Genomic DNA, 15,915 nt, shown 5'->3' on the forward strand with positions numbered 1-15,915 from the left:
TCCAGTACTTCACCCACCCGGCACCAATATGGAGTGGACATCCTCGTCAATATCCCCATTTTCTTGGATAATAGACCCAAGATACTTGAAACTCCCTCTTTTATAGATGACTTGTGTATCAAATCTCACGTCCACGTCAGACTCATGCACTACGTCACTGAAATTGCACTCCAAGATTTTCATATAATGCATTTTTTTAAAACTAGTAACTATATGTATGTATATATATATATATATATCTTTAAGCAAGTCGGTAAAAAGATTGTACTACAACCATATCTACATGTTGTCTTCCAAAAAAAGCAATGATCCTATATCTATAATGAGTCTAGAACATCAATAACAGAAACAAGATCATTATTAAAGATCTGATTACATCAAAACACATGATCAAAGTGCAGTTTATCTTGATCTATTGTAACTACTTTCTATATTCTTAAAACACTTAAAAGAGTTTCTCTCCTTTCATAAGAAATAGGTGGCTCACTTCTGCTTTCTCTCCACAAAGAAAAACATCTTGGACACTAAACTATCCCTCTCTTCATGAGGTTCTCTTAAATGAGTACTGCCTCCTTAGCCAAATTAAAAAGTCATACAAAACAAGCAACTTTGTAAGGAATTTTTGTTTTCCAAATGCTTTCAAAGACCATCTGCTAGTCTGTTGTATAGGATTATTCATTCTTCTGTAAGCTTTAGTTACTTTGAAAGGCCATCTACATGGATTTTTCACTTTCGTTGGATGAAAAGATTATATTTGGATAATTTGTGTGATGGTAGGGGTATGTGTAAGCCACTTTTATAAAGAGAGGTATATAAACTCTAAATCGCAAATAAAAGATATATACATCATTTTGTAACTCAATTTGTAAGTTATTAATTAAAAAATAATTGGATGATCGATCCTGCGTAAGGGGAAAAAAAGTAGGAGGAGAGATTTTTTTTACTACTATATTTATGGACAAGATAATATGTTGCTAAGATTGTGAGGTTACAAGAACTTGGGGAAAATGGAGAAAAGAGAAATGGAGAGGAGCTGGATCCAGTTATGACGAGGCGAACAGGTCAGAACACGTAATTTCTTCCAACTTGATTATATTAAAATACAAAGTCAATGCTACTGTTTTTTTTTCTTTTCTTTTAGATAAAGTCCACCATTATTTCTATATGAGGAGGTATGAACATTGACTCCTCCAAAGTTAATGCTACTTGATGTGTTAACTATTAGTAAATGTAAAGCATCTAATTAAAATAAATATAAGGAAGTAGAGTTTAAAATAATCAGTTAGTTAGCACATCAATTGTGGCATTGACTTTGAATAGTTTATACTTTGTGAAATTTTAGTGCCAAATTAGAAGCCTCAGCTCAAGCAAAAGAGAGAATTTCTGCAAAACAGGCAGTTAACAAAACATACTTGTCTGCATATTGCTCTAGCATTCAATAGGTAAAAGAAAGCTCGAAGTCGAGAAAATCTTAATATAGAAACATTAATCATCTCCAAATTCTTAATCATTTTGTGTGATTCTTTGTTTTGTTTTGTTTTTTAGGTTTCAGAAATGGAGATTGGCTTAGCAGTTGGTGGTGCATTTCTCTCTTCCGCTTTGAGTGTTCTCTTTGATAGGCTTGCTCCTAAGGGTGATCTGCTCAACATGTTTCATAGGGACAAGCGTGATGTTCGGCTCTTACGGAGGTTGAAGATGACTTTGCTTGGCCTTCAGGCCGTGCTAAGTGATGCAGAGAATAAGCAAGCATCAAATCCATACGTGAGCCAGTGGCGTAATGAACTTCAAGATGCTGTGGACGGCGCTGAAAACTTAATAGAAGAAGTCAATTATGAAGTTTTGGGACTAAAGGGGGAAGGTCAGCATCAAAATCTTGGAGAAACAAGCAACCCGCAGGTAAGTGACCGCAACCTGTGCTTGAGTGATGATTGTTTTCTTAACATAAAGGATAAGTTGGAAGAAATTATTGAAACATTGGAGGAGTTGGAAAAGCAAATTGGTCGCCTTGATCTAACAAAGTATCTTGATTCGGGTGAACAAGAAACAAGGGAATCTTCAACTTCTGTGGTTGTTGAGTCTGAAATCTTTGGCAGGCAGAATGAAATAGAGGGATTGGTGGGCCGCTTAATATCTGATGATGCAAATACTAAAAAATTGGCAGTCATTCCTATTGTTGGGATGGCTGGCATTGGAAAGACAACTCTTGCTAAAACTGTTTACAACGATGAGAAGGTAAAAAAAACATTTTGGTTTTAAAGGTTGGATTTGTGTGTCCAAACCATATGATGCTGTCAGAATAACAAAGGAGTTACTTCAAGAAATTGGTTTCTTAAAGGTTGATAACAATCTGAATCAACTTCAAGTCAAATTGAAGGAAAGCTTAAAGGGAAAAAAGTTTCTTATTGTCCTAGATGATGTGTGGAATGACAACTATAAAGAGTGGGATGACTTGAGAAATCTTTTTGTACAAGGAGATGTAGGGAGTATAATCATTGTGACAACACGCAAGAGAAGTGTTGCCTCGATGATGGATGATGAGAAAATTTGCATGGACATTTTGTCTAGTGAATTCTCTTGGAATTTATTCAGAAGACATGCATTTGAAACCATAGATCCTAAGGAGCATCCAGAACTTGAAGTGGTCGGGAAAGAAATTGCAACTAAGTGCAATGGATTGCCCTTAGCTCTAAAGACGCTCGCTGGCATGTTACGCTCCAAATCAGAGGTTAAGGGTGGAAACGTATTTTGAGAAGTGAAATATGAGAGCTTCCAAACAATGACATATTAACAGCATTGAAGTTGAGCTACAATGATCTTCCCATACATTTAAAGCGATGTTTTTCTTATTGTGCAATATTTCCCAAAGATTATCCATTTCAGAAAAGAACAAGTCATTCGATTGTGGAATGCTAATGGTCTAGTACAGGGGTTGCAAAAAGATGAAACAATTGAAGATTTAGGCAACCTGTACTTTCTCGAGTTGAGATCAAGATCATTATTCGAAAGGGTTTCAAAGTCATCTCAAGGGAACACGGACATTTTTAATGCATGACCTTGTTAATGATTTGGCCCAAATTGCATCTTCAAAACATTGTATCAGGTTGGAAGATAACAAAGGATCTCACATGTTGGAAAAAAGTCGACACCTGTCATATTCAATGGAAGTTGGTGACTTTGGAAAGTTGAAACCACTCGGTAACTCGAAGCAGTTGAGGATATTGCTTCCAATCGATATCCAGGGCAATTTATTATTACAGCTAAGCAAGAGGGTGCTGCATAACATATTACCGAGACTAGCGTCTTTGAGGGCACTATCATTGTCTCATTATCAGATAAAGGAGTTGCCAGATGACTTGTTTATCAAGTTAAAACTTCAGATTTTTGGACCTCTCTTGGACAGAGATAAAAAAGTTGCCAGATTCAATTTGTGTACTGTACAACTTAGAGACACTTATCCTGTCAGATTGGGATTATCTTGAGGAGCTACCGCTACAGATGGAAAAGCTAATCAATTTGTGTCGCCTTGATATTAGCGACACTTCTCTCTTGAAGATGCCGCTACATCTGAACAAGTTGAAAAGCCTTCATATGCTAGTTGGAGCTAAGTTTCATCTTACTGGTTGCAGTAGTTTGATAATCGGGGATTTGGGTGAAGTACATAACTTGTATGGATCTCTACCAATGCTAGAGTTGCAAAATGTGGTTGATATAACAGAAGTTCATAAGGCAAACATGAGGAAAAAGGAACATGTTGAATATTTATCGTTGAAGTGGAGTGAAAGTATTGCCAACAATTCACAAAATGAAAGAGACTTACTTGATGATCTACATCCAAATCCCAACATAAAAGGACTCCGAATCTCTGGGTATAGAGGGACAAAATTTCCAAAGTGGCTCTCTGACCAATTGTTTCTTAACCTTGTGGAATTGTGTCTTAGCAACTGCAATTACTGTGATTCCTTGCCAGCACTGGGACAGCTTCCTTGTTTAAAATTCCTTGCTATCAGAGGGATGCATAGAATAACAGAGGTGACTGAAGAGTTCTATGGCATTTCATCTTCCAGAAAGCCATTTAATTCTCTTAAGAAGCTTAAATTTGCAGATATGACGGAGTGGGAGAAGTGGTGTGTACTGGGGAAGGGAGACTTCCCTGCACTTGAATTCCTTTCAATTGAAGATTGCCCCAAGTTGATTGAGAAGTTTCCTGAAACTCCTTGTTTTGAAGTAAAAAAGGTTTGTAGGTGTTAGTTCTCCTAATGCTGAACTGTTTACATCTCAACTTGAGGGAATGAAGCAGATTGTTGAATTATCTATTTCTAATTGTAACTCTGTTACCTCCTTACCTATTAGAATTCTGCCAATTACTTTGAAGAAAATAGAGATACGTAATTGCGGGAAATTGACATTGGAGAAGCCAGTTAGCAAGATGATTCCTAACTTGTTTCTGGAGAATTTGGTTATAGATGGATGTGATTCTGTAGATGAGTTATCACCTGAGTTAGTCCCAAGAGCACGTGATTTGAGAGTAAGTAGTTGCTGCAACCTTACTAGGCTTTTGATTCCTACCGCCACTGAAAATCTCTATGTTAGGAATTGTGAGAATCTTGAAATACTTTTGGTGGCGTGTGGGACTCAGATGGTGTCATTGAATATTCGCAACTGCAAGAAGCTGAAGTATCTACCAGAGCCTATGCATGAACACCTTCCATCTCTTAATACACTGGAATTGTATAGTTGTCCAGAAATAGAGTCTTTTCCTGAAGGAGGATTGCCCTTCAATTTACAAATCCTTCAAATCGGTAATTGGAAGGGGAGCCTTGGAGTAACTGGTAAAGTTGTTGCCATATGACCTTCTGGTCATAGGTTCAAGTCTTGGAAACAGCCTCTGGCAGAAATGCAAGCTAAGACTGCGTACAATATACCCTTGTGGTCGGGCCTTTCCTAGACCCTGCGCATAGCGGGAGCTTAGTACACTGGGCTGACCTTTTTTTTTTCAAATCAGTAATTGCACGAAACTGGTGAACGGCCGAAACGAGTGGCATTTACAGGGACTTCCCTGTCTCATATGGTTAACCATCTTCCATGATGGCAGTGACAGAGAGATCCTTGCTAATGAGAATTGGGAGTTGCTTTGCTCTGTTCGATATCTTACCATATGCAATCTGAATACATTAAGCAGCCAACTTCTCAAAAGACTCGCCTCTCTTCAATATCTACGTACTTATAATATACCTCAAATTCAGTCACTGAGGAAGAAGGGCTTCCCTCCTCTCTTTCTGAGCTACAATTATATGACCTTCATGATCTCCATTCACTATCGACCAAAGGTATTCGGTGCCTCACGTCCCTTCAAAATCTAGCCATTTGGGATTGCCTTAATCTCCAATTTCTTCCCGAATCGGAGATGACCCCTTCCATCTCTGAACTATCTATTCGCGAGTGTCCATTTCTCAAACCACTCCTAGAATTTGACAAGGGGTACTGGCCAAATATTTCTCAAATTCCCATCGTAGATATCAATGAGGAATATCCGTAATATCAAAAGAAAACAGATGTAAGTTATTCTTTTTCCTCAGTAGCTTCTGAGTTTTTGTTTACTTTCCTTTATTTTCTTGTTAATTCCTTTTCTTTGAGCAGCGCAAAGCGAAGACGAGGAAATCTGGTATAGGAAGGAATAGAAATAATTTGCTCCAGAAAGTTGATAGCTCAATGTAATCTTAATGAACTAGAAATCTTTTACCATGCGCATTTATGTTTATTGCCTTTGGATATTCATCTCAACAGCAATTGTTATGTATCTCACTCTTCATCCTACTTGACTATAAAGACTCTTCCACTGGCTCTCTTTTCTTAATGTAATATTAATGTTCATCCTCAATTTTCAGTCTATGCCTGTTTGGCTTCTTCGCCATCATGAAAGCTGTTTGGCTTTGTTCCCCATTTCTCATCTCTTCCACAGAGATGAAGGGTCCAAAGGAATGCAACTTCACTTTATTAGTCAGGTAGCAAAAACATTGAAACTTAAAGAAATTGGAAAAGACTTTCAATGTCTACTTCAATTATTTGATAGCAAAAACTGAGCTTTTATTAGTATTTGGATCTTTAGCACAATAGCTTTTTTGTTTGTGTGTATATAAACTGAAAAATTGATACCAAAAACCTGACTAACCTATACTTTTGTAATTGATGTAGTCTATGCATGCCTACTTGGTGAATTGACCAAATCTGGAGCTTATCCCTCACCTTAACCTAGATCATGTAGGATCGATGTAAAGTGGTGTCCATCTCTGTACCATCATCTGCCTTGAGACACAAACTTTGCTAACGGAGAGTATGGATCTACATATCTGTGCAAAGGCGCGGACTGACTTGGGATTGCTTTAACTCTCAACATTTGGATTGATGGTCACTTCATCTGGTATGCCCTTGACATCCTTTCTAAAAACTTCTTGGAGATGACTTTCAATGTCTGCTTCCAATATATAGGTCTGAAGTAACTCAACCTCACTCTCTCATTGTTCGTTCTTGACCATCCTAGTCTTGTCATTTATCGGTGTTCCTACCTTTCTTTTTGAATTGTTGGGTCCTGATACTCATAATAACACGCACGTTTATTTCTTCTGTAAGAGAAAAAACTAGATGAAGAATTAGAGCTGCTTGAAATGAGGTTTTGCAAGTTATGGGAACACCAGTTGCAGTAGTGCATTTTCTTGCAATCTTCTTTGGTCAGTGTATTCATGATTCACCTCTAGAAAGTATGATGTTGTGTCGTGTTGATTTCAACTTAATATGACTGCATTTGATAGCAAATACTGAGGTTTTGTCAAAACAACATTTCTTTAATGTGATTATTCAGAGATTTTGGACTGAAGTTCTAAGCATTAAGCTGATTAACTTTTGATGGCTAATGTCAGCGCACATTCTAGTTTCAGTTTCTTCATGTTGGGACCTCACCACACATTTTGCTGTTGTTTAATCAATAGATATGGTCTGTTACTTATTGAGTGTTCTTGCAACAGTCTAGTGAATTCTAACGTATCTATTCGAACACTGTATTATAAAACAATCGATTCAAACACAGTACTATAGCTCTTGATCTGATTAGTAATTAGAATAGTTAAATATTTTAAATTTTAAATTTAGATGTTTGGAAACTCTATGAAAAATACTATAAGTCGCAATTCTTCTCATATAAAAAATACATATTAAAATGTTTGATCAAAGTTCATATAGTTTGACTCTCAAAAGTGAAATGTGAAAAATAAAAGAAAATGGAGGGAGGATTAAGTAATGCAGAGATCTTTTTATCCAGCAAAACAAATACTCCCTCCGTCCGTCCACTTAGCTTTTACTTCAATTTTTTTTTCCAATGAGTAAGTTGAGTTATGATAAATAAGGATAACATAATAAAATTAATATTTCTTGAGAATTGTGTCTCGGCAAATATGAACAAATAAATATGAACGGAGTAGTACTCATCTATTATTTCATCTGGAATTTTATGTTGTGTTTAATTGCACCACACGAACCAAACGGTGCATCCCCATTTCCTTCGGAAATTTATTTTCTACTTCGTTCGAATCGTCTTTGCTTCTTTTGAGCAAAAGAAATTTACTAATTTAAATATAACTTATACGGAAATTAATATGTTATTTTACACGAAATTATAATAATATAATTATTCTTATTATTCACCAAACAAAAATAATTATATTCCCGGCATTATAATCAACATCGTGCCTATATAGCAAACATATATCAGTCACAGAGATCATGTCAATAGCTTTGACATCACAAATGTCAAACAATGAATTGAGGTTCAATAACAATTACAAGATAAAATGAATTAACATTGTGGGAAAAAAATAAAATGGTACAACAATGCTTTTTCAGGTTCAGAATGTACCTACAGCTAGGAGTATAGATACTGCAGGTTTCTTCATGTAACACCATGTTTTTAGGGTTGTTCGATTGGGAACAAGTTATCTTGGAATAAGTTATTCCACCATGTATATGGAATTACTTATCCCATCACTAAGGTATAAATGGTGGGAAAAATAAATTATCCCAGGACTGCCTAATACTTTCAACCAACCGCAAAATAAAATAATCCAGCATTTTATCCCTTGGATTATTATACCTTATACCTCACACCAAACGACTCTTTTAAGTTATATTCACGAACAGTGTAAATGAATTTTACACTACCAATGCGATTTTCCAAACTTAGCAGTTAGCCTTCAGTGTCCTTTCTTCTTGGAGAGCCAGACTTGCTGGCTGGACATTCAGAAGCAAACTTGCAATACCTGCATTTCCAGCGCTCATCTTCAGAGGTGTAACTGGCTTCTCTTTCTCCTCGCCACACCTCTAACGAAGAGGTTATTTGACCCTTTACCCAGTGAAGATCATACTCAAACTGATCTTCACCAAGCAATGATTGATCTTTTTGTAATTCATACCTGCAGAATAAAGAATCCAAAAGATTTACTAATATATATAATATGTAAAAGGGTGTCTTCTAATGCATGGAATGAAGCTTCAACAAATGAACTTTCTTGGGCCTGTTTGGTTTGGATAATGCAACTGATTGTAGTAATTTAAATAAAAACTTCATACTTGTCACTTTTAAAGGTGAAACTTGTTTATGATTGACTAGGAAGTGATTTTCACACCAAATATTGAATCAGACTAATAAACCTATCTAATCGGAAAGAAAAGAGTACAAATTGAATATATATAGAACTGGATGAAAGCATAGAAACATGAGGGCAATCTCCAGAGTCTTCTGAGCTTTTCATGCAGAAGCAAATAAATTATGAGCCATCAGATAATAATCTCTAAGATCGATTCTTCAATGTAGTTAAACCTTAATTATCTATCTTTTGCAAAAGAACTCTGTTCAAGTTGGACTTCATGTTTCTAACAAAAAAAACATCGAAAATAACTACAAAATGAAGGATTTCTTTCTAATATGGAAGAGCGATGATTTCACAGGTTAATTTCAGACATCTCACTAGCCAGAAGAGAAAAGAGAGAAAGATGTCATCAACAAAAACGAAAGCAGTATTACAAGAAGAAGATTAGAAAAATAAAAAAATTCTACTATCTGAAAAATGCGAAACGTTAGCATACAATATGAAATTCCAATTCACCTCAACAGTAGTTGCTCATGTGCCGGTGGAAGCATGCACCAAGTATTACGAGAGTACCTCAACATATCAGTGAGAGTCTGCATTAACAGCCGAGAGTTCGATGTGAACCGACACAAGACATAAACAAAATATTTCCAAACGCTAAAAAGATCAGCAAAATTCTGATAGCAGGAAACCAAGCTGAATCTTCCACCATCCACAATAAACTAGACACCTATTCAATTGTGTTGTGAAAGAATTAGAACCCCCAGCCACACTCTTTTCAGTCATTTTCCCCTGAAGTAAAGTTGTATCTATTTTTATCTTGATATAATTAATCATCATGATCATTGGAGCCTCCGTTTCTAGTCTTGATCACACTGGGAAGATGGATAAAGAAAAGGGGCTTCTCATCAAGGGAAATTTAGAGAAATACAACGACAGTACTGTTAACTCAAGTTTCTAGTCCCGAACAAGTAATTTTTTTGAGAAATAGAAAGAAAAATTAGATCCCAAGAGACCTCAAGTTTATGCCTTCTAGTAACTGTTAACTGCAAGCCAAAGATTAAGAGTTTGCTTAGGGACCAAACAAATTGTCTGCTTCTGGCTCATGATATTCCACATGCAAGAAAAAGGTCGCTTTGCTTCTTAGCTCATGATACTACATTATCTCCAAATTATGTACCATTTTTCCTTTTCTATTTCATTAAAATATGAAACAAATAATATAATCCTAAAAAAACCCTTTTTTTTTCTTTTTGGGTGATACCTCTGCAGCGAAACCACATTTAGCAGTATGTTCTCTGATTTGTGCAGATAAAATGTGATTAGGATTCAGAGAGAAGAACTCAAAGAACTGTCTGGAGGGGAAGTCATCAGCCACCAAGCTGTCCCACAAATGCTTGTAGCACATTAGCTGAAGCCTGCCATAGAAGTGATCATCAGTTCATCAGATTTTGTACCCGTAAATACATTTAGAATAGTAAAGAAATTTAGATATGTTGCATCTCTCTTCATCTAAGAGATGCACCATACTAAAGTTTCTTTACTGTTCAACCTTCAGTGCAAAACTATACCTTCCATTCCTCCGTTGCGGTTCAAGAGGAAGGCTAGCTTCCACTCGTGTTTTTGTGTCAACTAACATTGGATATGCATCACTTTGTCCTTCCGGCATTCGTATCTCATCAATAACTCCCACCATCCATACACCTTCAGCAAACCCTACTCTGATGGACAAAATGAACTAGCTCAGTAGCTAAAAGAATATTTCATAATTTCTTTCTACTTTGCAGGAATCAGTGAACTTGTTAACAAGGAAACTCTATCTACCATGTGCAAAAATAAAGGATGAGGTGGATTAGTGTGAGGATATGCATTCAACCACAAGCGACTTTGGATGGACATGTAATAATGCCTTATATGCACAATGCAGCAAGAAAATGCACCTAATGGTCACAGGTGTCAATAGGTGTTTCCGAGTGGGGACAATAATGTACTTAAAAGGAAACAACTGGACAAGAAAAAAGGGAAATATAAACATCCAGTGAAAGATCCAAATATGAACAAGACCAACTTTATATTAATACTCTCTATGTTTCCAGGTGTACAGTCTAAAGGGGAAATAAATACTGAAATTCACAGCTCATGGGTCTGTAATCTAAACCATGCAGTACGAGATGAGTCCAAGAATTTATGCGCATAATGCTGAAGCAATCTTCTTATCAACTGGTTACATCTGTTTGATTGTGTGGTTAGCTGATCTAAAAGTTTAAAATATTGAAAGGAGGTAAATTTATTCATTTGTTTCGCTTAACCTGCAAGCATGCTTCCTAACGTGTAAGGCTTGATTCTTTTTCTTTCCCCACACACATGAAAATTATTTTTAATAAATAGATAGCAGTGAGACTTGAAAACCTTCACTTAATCTGATGGTATGTTTTATTGTGTGATTGCTAAAGTTTAAGTTGTTAGACACGAGACACTTATTTTTCTATTTTGGGTCTGCAACAATACCAAACTAATCTAGTTGGTAGATCAAAAGTTTTAAGTTGATGAAAAGTTACCATAGTGAATCAAATGGTGGTGACCCTTACACCTCCACCATCTTCTTAAAGGGCCAAGGTATTTCATTAGTGGGTCATAAAGTATGTATATGGCACTTAAATATGCAAACACCTCTTTTTGATTAACAAGAAAGGTTTATAGAAACACAGTAAATAAGCTCATTAACTTAAAATTGATGATTAATGTGGAACACTGTTATCCATTAACTTACTTCTAGTAATATCAAAGAATTATTACGAACAAGCAAAAGATGAAAAAGAGACTTACAAGGGCAATTCACATGTCAATCCGTCAAATAACAATTGATTGGCACCAACTATGAAATTTAAGAACTTTAATGCCCAAAAATCTTCAGCTGACTCAACATAAACTTTTACCTTTTTGATCACCTGCACACATTCAAACTCACAGTAAGGTAAGAACAGAAAATCTGAAAAATAAGAATACACTAAAAGAATCACTTTGAAAATGGAAATGTTTAAGCATATAGAAACATTGGAATTTGGCATAAGTCTTGATATTATCTCTTCATCTCCCTTCACCAAAGGGACATACAGAACAATACGAAATATATGTCATGTCAAAGTACTTCTGCCTTAATCACTCGTACTGAGATATTTAAAATTAAAAAAAAATGGATGACTAAACTCTCTATAGGGAATACCTCTTCTTCGAGTTCTTCATGACGAATGCTACCAGCTTTCATAGCTTTGGTCTTTTCTGGTTTGCCACAAAGAAGAGTATACTCCATCTTTTTTTCACACCATTCCTGAAGGCAACTTGCGATTATGAGGATAAACAATCAGTAAAATCATGTTTTAGGGGAACTTTCTCCTCGCACAATGACTTGCAAATATAAACAAAACAAATGCAGAACACAAGAATATGATGAAAAAGAACGTTTACATCAGAAAGGCTCAATCAAGTACTTCCATTTGCACTAGCCAAACTCTCAAATTAAATATATAGAATAGTTCTATCCCTAGTACTGGATCTCTGTAGGGTACCTAGAAAGAAAGTTTATCCACAATGAGAGGGTATTGAAGAGAAACCAAATAAGATAAATTAAAAACTACAAGTTCAAGAATTCGAGGAAGTCCAGCAACTCATATTGGTCAATGCCCAACAGCACTGATCTGCTTCCTGAGACTGAAAGAACAACAAAATCAAAGTTGTTACTGAGAAATATTGAAATTGAGACATATGGTCTGTTGAATTGAGTCAATTGACCGTCTTATCTAAAAAGTTTAAGTTGTTAGAAAAAACACCACTTTTATTTACTTAATTATATCTTCAACACGCCCTCTCACATGTAGGCCTGATTTTCTTTTTTGTGGGACAAGCACCTGAAAATTCCTTTTGATAATGGGTGATGGTAAGACTCAAATCCAGACCTCTTCCTACTCTGATACTGGGTTGAATAATGTGACTATCCCATCTAAAAACTTAAGTCATTAGAGAGAACATCATTTTTACTTCTTAGTTATTTCTTCTACATGGTCAATGGATTCAACATATTCTAGAAATGTTACAAAAGTCCCTTCTCGCTGCAGTAGATGCACAATGAACCAGCTAGAAGTTTAATAAGCCATTAGTCTGATGTAGATTCAAAATCTTGCAGTCTCACGCAATATCTCAATCAATTCTATAAGGAAATACATCTTTTGCACTAAACATCATACTACATCCTAGAACTTAATAATAAATCAGATGAGTAATCTTACTTCAGCCCGCTCCATCTCAATACTCAAGTCTGTCCGTGAAACAATTCAAATAACATGTCCAACCAATATCTATCTACCGTCAAGGTGACTAGAGATGAACTCAAAGAAAATATCAAACAAAAAATTACTCCTTTTGTCTCAATTTATATAAAACTCTTTACACTCTATAACATCCCAAATTGTTTGAACACCGGTTGATCTCTATACAAATTTATCACAACTTCAATAATTCAAGTTCATTAGACTATTCAAATGTTGAACTCTATCAAATTAACTTTCACACTTTTACTTTGATTTCTTCGCCCATTATGCTACTCTAAGAAAGGAAGTCAAATTAATATCTTAAACTATATAATCAATCAAATAACATCATATAAGGTAGGAAATCTGATGTTAATATGCCCTCATGTTCAAAGAAACAATTCAGCGAGCAATTCGAATTTCCTCTAAACATTCAAACAATAGAACATCAGGAAACCGCAGTTTTTTCAAACTACTACACCAAAAGGCACCAAAACTGTAACACTACTACACCTAATTGTATTATTGTTAAGATTCATACATTCACAAACCATACGAAAAGTACTATGAGTTTAAATTTTGTATTACTGATCGAATTTTACACAATCTCGAAAAAACGTCACATAAATTGGGACGTAGTGAGTATATAGTTTAGAAATTCATACTGTGGCAGTAATATCAGTAACAGCCAATCCTCTTTTCCTCCGATACCGACTCAACAACGAGGCGACAACTCTATTCCTCTTCTGACTACTCATTAACCTTCCAGAATCTTCTACATCAATCACTAACGGATCACTTTGCGAAGAACAACCCGAAAAACTCCGTTTCGATAACAGAGTAATCGACTTTATCGACCTAACGTTGTTCGGGAAATGCGCCGACGATGAAGAAGCACGTAACGGTGATGAAATCACAGATCGCGTGGCTGCGAAGGCAGCTTCGATTAACGCCATTTCTTCGTCACTGATGATCTCTAATGGAATCTCGGGAACTGTGTTGTTATGGTTTTGTGATGTTTGTTCTTCTATGGGAGGGGTGTAACTCGGTGATTGTGACTCAGTCAGCTCCGGCGAGTTGGCAGCGAGTCGCGGCATGTGACCGTTGGGAACGGCAGAAATGGAGGATCGAGGGATAATGGAGTGCAATTATTTTTTTGTATGAACGTCGGTCAACTAAATTTCAAAAGAAGACTCCAAATTTAAAAAACTCAATTTGCCAAAATTACCCCATCTTGTTGGTCTGGGCTTTAGGAAGAATACATCAGTTACTTCCAAAGCATGTATTGATTAAGTACAATTATATTGCTCATTTCAAGTCCGATCGCATCTATTTTTTTCCTAAAAAAATACTTGTTTGATCAGGTAGCATCCGTTGTTAGCTATGTATACTGAATGAAAATTATAGTTTAGCAAATTAAATAATTAATTAATAGTTTGCTTAGAAATTGCTGCAAATTAATTGTGACAGCTATAACTACGGGAGTCAAGAAAATCATAACTACGAGAGTCAAGAATGAGTTTGGTCTTTTAATTGATGGGGTGGGATGCTTATGTAGAAATCTTACGTGGCGTGAATTAATACACATAGGATGCCACATTTCATTCCGTCAAACAGAAGAGTAGAAGTGAGCTAATAATATGACGTGAAAGGTATTTTTGAGTCAATAGTATGAAGGGAAAGGTATATGTGCTCTATTTCAAATAGCTGAAGGATAATTTTGACCCTTTTCTGTTTAAAAAATAATCAAAAATATATCTGAACTATCATATTTTAGTGATTTTACTATTTGAACTCTTAAGTATTTTTATTTTCTATATCAATTATCATGAATTATTTATCAAAATATATTTCCCTATTAATCTGATTATGCGTGATGTATACTCTCTTTTTAAATTTTTAAATAATGATGTCAAATGGCACTCCATGTGAATAATTAAAGAAATTAATTAAAAATTTAAGAGATTATAGTCAAAAACATATATTTTTTTATAAATTTTCTACCTGTTTATGCTTCCTATCTAAATTATTACTAATTATTTTTATCATACCACATCTCGAATGAATGAATCAATTGTCATATGGATGGAATTTTATGAATAAATTAAATTGTCATGCACTTTTTGACCATTATAGTTAAATACTTGATCTAATTAAATTCAAGAAATATTTAATAAATAATTAGTGATAGCTCATATATGATAAATAATTAGGAATAGCTCATATATGAAACTCATACAAAAAATTAATATTTCATATACGTGTCTGACCATTACTTTTTTTAAAAATCTTAAAAAAGACCTGACTGTTGTCAAATATACTAGTTTGACAACAAAAAGAGAAAAATAGTAACAGAAAAGTTAATGAAGAGAGACAGAGAGGAAAATTGTGTGTATGTATCTGTGTTCTATCTTTTCTTCTATCTTTCGTATGTTATTTCATTGCCAACATTGGTAATTTATAGGCAAAGTGGGAGATGAATTGTAGTGGCAATTGGACCACTATAAGTGTTGCTCATACAAAAGGATTCCACTATTATAAAGTGGACATCCATTATTATAACCTAACACTCCCCTTGGATGTCCATGTATAATGTGCCGCTATAAAAACATTTTACAAGAAATAAAATACATAGTTATTGTGTCTCGTTAAAAACCTTCCTAGGAAAAACCCAGTGGGAAAAAAAACTTAGTGAAGGAAAAAAAAATACACACATATGGTAATACGCCTTGAATGCTGCCTCATTAAAAACCTTACCAGGAAAACCCAGTGGGACAAAACCTTGGTTAAGGAAAAAAGAGTGCAGCGCGTATTTTACTCCCCCTGATGAAAGCTTCATTTGATATTTTGGAGACGGCGCATTCCAACTTTATATCTTAATTTCTCAAAAGTTGATGTAGATAATGCCTTTGTGAATAAATCTGCAAGATTATCACTTGAACGAACTTGTTGTACATCAATATCACCATTCTTCT

At 35.3% G+C, this 15,915-nt stretch overlaps 1 protein-coding gene and 2 pseudogenes across 1 annotated transcript; 2 read left to right on the forward strand and 1 right to left on the reverse strand.

Annotated features, from left to right (window-relative positions):
• Window positions 1–1,307: 1,307 nt before the first annotated feature.
• On the forward strand, window positions 1,308–5,063 carry LOC129903447 (putative disease resistance RPP13-like protein 1; annotated as a pseudogene).
• Window positions 4,989–5,879, forward strand: LOC129903448 (uncharacterized; annotated as a pseudogene).
• A 1,883-nt stretch (window positions 5,880–7,762) lies between these two features.
• On the reverse strand, window positions 7,763–14,178 carry LOC129903463 (exonuclease V, chloroplastic). The gene is made up of 7 exons (XM_055979023.1): window positions 13,606–14,178; window positions 11,860–11,964; window positions 11,463–11,584; window positions 10,208–10,357; window positions 9,901–10,054; window positions 9,153–9,229; window positions 7,763–8,459 (listed from the first exon to the last, which is right to left on the reverse strand). The coding sequence occupies exons 1-7, from the start codon at window positions 14,035–14,037 to the stop codon at window positions 8,234–8,236; spliced, it is 1,266 nt and encodes a 421-aa protein (XP_055834998.1). The 5' UTR covers window positions 14,038–14,178; the 3' UTR covers window positions 7,763–8,233.
• Window positions 14,179–15,915: the final 1,737 nt, after the last annotated feature.

Source organism: Solanum dulcamara, chromosome 9, assembly GCF_947179165.1.
Source record: "Solanum dulcamara chromosome 9, daSolDulc1.2, whole genome shotgun sequence".
NCBI lineage: Eukaryota > Viridiplantae > Streptophyta > Magnoliopsida > Solanales > Solanaceae > Solanum > Solanum dulcamara.